The 5,824-nt window shown below is 35.7% G+C and overlaps 1 protein-coding gene across 1 annotated transcript; it reads right to left on the bottom strand.

Annotated features, from left to right (window-relative positions):
* Positions 1–2,596: 2,596 nt before the first annotated feature.
* LOC101261071 (expansin-B3) lies at positions 2,597–5,528 on the bottom strand. Its single transcript, XM_004248110.5, has 4 exons — positions 5,236–5,528; positions 4,562–4,862; positions 3,810–3,939; positions 2,597–3,178 (listed from the first exon to the last, which is right to left on the bottom strand). The coding sequence occupies exons 1-4, from the start codon at positions 5,393–5,395 to the stop codon at positions 2,981–2,983; spliced, it is 789 nt and encodes a 262-aa protein (XP_004248158.1). The 5' UTR covers positions 5,396–5,528; the 3' UTR covers positions 2,597–2,980.
* Positions 5,529–5,824: the final 296 nt, after the last annotated feature.

Below are 5,824 nucleotides of genomic sequence, written 5' to 3'. Positions count from 1 at the left end.
GCTTCTACCCAAAAGGAGATAGTGAGATGAGATTGATGTAGAAGAATAACCACCGTTTCAATGAGATGGCGATGCTTACGCTCAGCCACCCCATTCTGTTCGGGAGTGTATGGACAGGAGGTTTGATGTATAATTCCCAGGGATTGCAGAAACTGGCCAAAGATGTTATTTACATATTCCTTTCCATTGTCACTTCGAAAAAGTTTAACATGAGAATTGAATTGTGTTTTGACCATTTTTTCAAAGGTGACAAAAGTGGTGTATGCCTGTGATTTGTGTTTTAGTGGGTACAACCAAGTGTATTTTGTAAAATCATCCACAAAACAAATATAATAGCGAAAACCAGTAAATGAAGGAACAACAGTAGGACCCCATAGGTCAGAATGAATAAGTTGAAAAGGTGCAGTTGTACGCTTCTCAGATAAAGTACAAGGTAATTTATGAGATTTAGCAATTGAATAGGAGTCACAATTGTTTACATGAATGGAAGAAAAACCTAATTGAGACATTAAAGAATTTATTATTTGAGTAGACGGGTGACCCAGACGACTGTGCCACAACAGACTGTGGCCATCAGCCGAAAGAGCCACCGGAGCCACAGGAACGCTTTCTGAAACTGGGTGGGCAGACGAACTTGTGCCAGGAAGAACGTACAGACCATGCTCACAGGGGCCCTGAAAAATCACCCTCTTGGTAATATTGTCTAGGATGTGAAAATTATTAGAGGTGAACAAGAGTGAGCAATTATTGTCTTTTGTGAATTGGTGAACTGAAAGGAGATTGGTTTTAATAGAAGGGACGTGGTTAAGGTTACCTAGGTGAAAGATAGCGGTGGGGGTTTTAATGGTACCCGTGCCAGTGTGAGAAATATTAAGGGACTCACCGTTGCCAACAGTAATACCATTGGAGCCATGATATGGATTTGGAGCGTTAAGCTTGGATAGATCAGAAGTAACGTGTATGTTGGCCCCAATATCCAACAGCCATTCAGAGGAAGGGCCGGCTTGAGATGCATAATTGGCACGGTTATCACTATTTCGGCTCTCCTCATACCGAAACCAGCAACGAGCAGCGGTGTGTCCTATTTTCTGACAGATTTGACAAGTTGGACGATCCCGCTCGTAAGTGCCCTGCCCGCCGCTGGAAGATGACTGCCCGCCGCTGTCGAAGGAGAGCAAGCTGTTGTTGCTGCCGTGCTGCTGACCGTCGTACGGCGGACGACTGCCCTGCCGACCGCCGCACCCGCGACCTTCGCTGTTTCTACCGTAGCCGCCGCGGCTCCCCTGCTGGCCGCCACCACGCCCCCCGCGATAGTTTTGGCTTGCGGTGAGGGCGGTGGCCGGCTCCATAACAGCGGCTTCTCGGAGAAGAAGTTTGCTCTCTAGATCCACGTTAATTTCTTCACTTTTTAGCCACGAGGAGAGAGTAGCCAGGTCAACGGGCGTTGGACTAATGCGAATCGCCTGTTTAATGGAGGAGTAAGCTGATGGGAGCCCCCGAACGACGCACATGACGAGATCTTTTTCGAGAATGATTTCGTTCACGGTGTCGAGGGCTGTGATGATGGTGGAGACCTCGTCTAAATACTCCGCCATAGTTTTCGTGCCTTTGGTAATTGTGTGAAGACGATCACGCAATTGAAAAATATGAGAGTGGGAAATTGATGCATAGCGTGTTGCGAGGCCGTCCACAGGGCTGAAGCAGTTGTGTAGGATCGGACGTGTTTCTGAACCGTGGGAGAGATGACCGCAATCAAACATGATCGGATCTGGCCATCCACGGCTTTCCAGGCGGCATGGGCCGGATTGGTTTTTTCTGATTTGTCCGTGGCGGTGATGACTGTCGGCGGCGGTTCTGTGCTTCCATCGACGTATTTGAGAAGGTAATTGGCCTCAAGGGCTGTAAGAACGGTGATTTTCCATGTAGGGTAATTTATGTCTGATAAATTTTTGGGAATCAGGGCATGAAGATGCCTGAGAAGGAGTTTAACGCCAGAAGGAAGTGAATCGAGAGGATCCACCTCGGTTGTCATGGCTGCCGCCGCCCAATAGAAGAGAGGGAACGATCGGTGCCCTAAAGAGAGAGAAAAAAAAACTAGAGAAAAGAAGATCTAGGTTTTCTGGCTCTTGATACCATAAAGGAATATTGATTGTATTAAAGTGTTAACCTAATAAGGAAATACATGGGAGATATATATAGGAGATATAGGAAGGAGTACTAATCCTAATAGGACTAGGATTAAGGAGTACTAATCCTAATAGGACTTGTATTAGTACACAGTAAATACTAATATTATGTAATACTATTTATTTAATACTATCTGTTATTAAAAAGATATAGTCACCCTTTGTTTTGGCCTAATCAAACTCTGATCGTGTGATTGAAATTCAAACATTTTATTTTAAGAACGTGTATATATTATAAGTGATTAAAGTTCGATTACTTTTTTAAATGTATGTCAATCATATATAACTGATATTTAGTTATTTATATCTGAAGTTTAGCTCAATAAATTTTTTGAAAAGGAACAAAACATATGTTTTTCATTCATTTTATGTATTCATATAAAACAACAAAAACATAAAATGTAAATTACTTTTACACACAAAAGGGCTCACTCTCCTTTGGAGAGGGCTACTTCTATTAACAACATATAAGCATTTTACATTTTACAAAATAATAGGAAGAAAAAAAAAACAATTACATCAAAATAATAAAGAGAAAAAAAAAAGGAAAAGAAATGAGCCTAGGAAACTTATTATACTATTCCAAAGGCTGATATTCCCTTTTTTTAAAAAAATTCCAACCAACATGTTATGTAGGGTTTTATTATTTTAGTTCTTCTAAATCTGTCCACACCGAGACAGATTCAAGATTTGAAAATTCTCTCATGACCCATTATTTGTATTTATTTAGTGAATCTACAAATCTTTAACTATATTCGTCTCTAATATATTGTTATAGAAATACAAAAAAAAAGTTACTTTAAAAAGTTAAGTCGAGACGTATAAGTAGCTTTAGGGGTCCATTTACTTGGAATAACATCTCTAGCTGAGAGGGTTCGCTTTTTGGTTAGTGTGGTTAGCTTGATTGAAAATGGTCCTTGTAATGGTCCACCAATAATGCACCAATTTGCACCCCATAGGTGTGTCATCGTTAACCATTGATTAGACCTTGCCTGAAAAATAAATATTTTTAAAATTTTAAAAGATAGATAATATCCACGTTATATTATGTTATTTCGCTTTTATAGCATGTCCTTCATATGGATAGTATATTTGTTAAAAAAAAAAGCAATATAAGTAATAACCTATTATTGTCTCTCTAGTGCAAGATAAACCACTATACTAGATAGGAATTTTTTATTTTTTATTTTTTATTTTTTTTAAAAGGAAATAATTAAGTCATTTTGCACTATATGATTGGTTGGAAAGTCAATTTTGTAGATTATTGGAAGGAAAAAAAAAGAGGAGCATGTTAACAAAGTGCTTTTAGAAAAAATTGCATAACAAAAAGAGAGATATTATATTCTATACACAATAATGTGGTGTATAGAGATCATGTCACTAATTAATACCTGCTTAATATTTTTTAGATGATCTGATAATTTAAAAGAAAAAATTAATTTTTAAAACGAGTTGAAGTTTCACACTATAATAACATAGAAATTACTTATACAATTAGATCATTTATAAAAAATCTATAAGTAAAACTTTGCATATAGCTAATCGATACGTATCACAAGTTAAATTTAATTTATTTTTTCGAACATATTTTATACTATCGGTATATATAACGAAGATATGTACCTCTTTTATTTGCATGGATCCAATATCACCATCTCCATCCTCAAATTCCACCAAAAGAGAAAGCCAATAAGCTGTTGAGCCAACATTTACATGAAATGCAATGTTTTGTCCAGGATATTTACAAGGAGTCCTACACACATAAATTCAAAAATTTAATATTATATTAATCGAAGAAACAAAATGTCAAAATTTCAATCGATCGTAAAAGTAAAACTATTTTGTCACTGACAATATTTTATCCCATATATACTTACAAGATTAAATCTCAATTGCTCATAGAGCAACAATCACTACAAAAAAAAAACTATAAATTATATAAGGATTTTTCTGGAGATTATTATGAAAATTCGTAGGAAATTTATTTTTCTTGTAAATTTTCATACTAATTCCTAGGAAAATACATACGTAATTCACTCTTTTCTTGTAGTGAATGTAGTCGCTCAACCACTTACAATATCTCGTGTCCATACTTAAATTATTTGCAAGTAATTTTATCGATCACTCGATTAAAAAAAAAGTAGTACTATATTAAAAAGGAAAATGAAAAAATATAGTGACTCAGTGGTGTCATTGTCAGTCTGTCACCACTTTCTCAAAAAAATTTAAAAGTAAAATTGTACGGTATTACTTGTATTTGATTAATTAAACCACAAATTGACAAAACTGAAAATGCAGTCTGTTAGTATTATTACTCAACTAATTAAATAAAATTAAGACACGTAAAATAAAACGAAATACTCTTTATGACTTACTTGCGGTAAATAATGGAGATTTTACCACGATTGCGTAAGTTAGTGTTACGACCCGAAACAGCCATACGTCCGAACGCGGACCCACTAAGGTCGAAGTGGACTAGACCTTTAGTTAGGGCCGGTGATTCATCAGTAACGATAATTGTCACAGCTCGTTTCGAGCAAATAGTTTTATCTAAGCATTTTACTTTATAGCAAGCGCCACAACCTTCGCCTTTTTTAAATAAGGCTGAACTCACGGCCCCAACTCGAGCCCTGAACGGCTTCACGTCCACCATTGTTCCGTACCCGCATGCTCCACCTACACCAAAATTTCATCATTTAAAATCGATAATATCAAAATTTTTTAATCGTAAAATCTTGATTCCGTTACTGTAGAAAAATAAACGATTTTATTATATTCCCATTGGCCCTTTTGTCTATCCATAATAATGCATGACCTGGAAAGCACGTTATGATGCATTTAATATCATAAAATTCCTCAGTAATAATTAACTTATTTTACTATAACTTTTCATCTAGCTGATTTAAAATTATGTAAAATATCTTCAATATATCGTTTTATTTTGATTCTAAATATAAATATAAACCCTTCAAAAATTATTATTTTATTCTAAAGAATTAAACATTTATCAGATTTTTAAAGAATTGAAACTATGAAACTCGAAACGTACCGTCACTACCATCTCCATTGGGACTACCATACCAAGTAGCCGAAGCAGAGTGCCAATGTGGGTTCACACCACGTCGGGGAGTGGTACCCGATGCAATGACAGTTAAAAAAATCAAAATCACCAACACAACGTAACTAACAAGACGAATACTAAAATTCATAACGTTATGTAAATATAATCCTCGGTTTCTCTCTGCGTTTCGCGGAGAAACCAAGGTAGTAAGATTGTAAGAATTGAAGAAGAGACGAGAGTGTTAACAAGAACGAACTAATAAGAGAATTATATAGTCTTATTTTTATAAGGTGAAAGAATATTATAAAGCTAAGTGGAAATTTTAGGGTCCATGTGACCTTATATTATTTTTTTATTTATTTTATGATGGTACCACTATGAACTTTATATTATAAAATAAAAATAAAATAAATGGGGGCCAGCGACAGTTAAGGCGTTAGAACAGCAAGCTAAGTATAGTTCTTGTCAGTTGAGGGGTCACTTTGGTTTGTTGGTTTTAGTTATAGATATTATTATTACATTAATTATCATTCAACAAATAATTATTTAATTTTATGTTATAATATATAGTAATATC

The sequence above is a fragment of the Solanum lycopersicum genome, chromosome 10 (assembly GCF_036512215.1).
Source record: "Solanum lycopersicum chromosome 10, SLM_r2.1".
NCBI classification, from domain to species: domain Eukaryota; kingdom Viridiplantae; phylum Streptophyta; class Magnoliopsida; order Solanales; family Solanaceae; genus Solanum; species Solanum lycopersicum.
The sequence above is the reverse complement of the archived record's forward strand: the minus strand, read 5'-3'. Positions and strand labels throughout refer to the sequence as shown.

What these genes read in the sequence shown, in the direction of transcription:
- LOC101261071 (XM_004248110.5), bottom strand. Translation starts at nt 5,395, where the DNA reads ATGAATTTTAGTATTCGTCTTGTTAGTTACGTTGTGTTGGTGATTTTG. An exon ending in ATCTCCATTATTTACCGCAA is followed by an intron (nt 3,940 to 4,561) that starts GTAAGTCATAAA and finishes TTATGTGTGTAG; the next exon opens with GACTCCTTGTAAATATCCTG. An exon ending in GATCCATGCAAATAAAAGAG is followed by an intron (nt 3,179 to 3,809) that starts GTACATATCTTC and finishes TTTATTTTTCAG; the next exon opens with GCAAGGTCTAATCAATGGTT.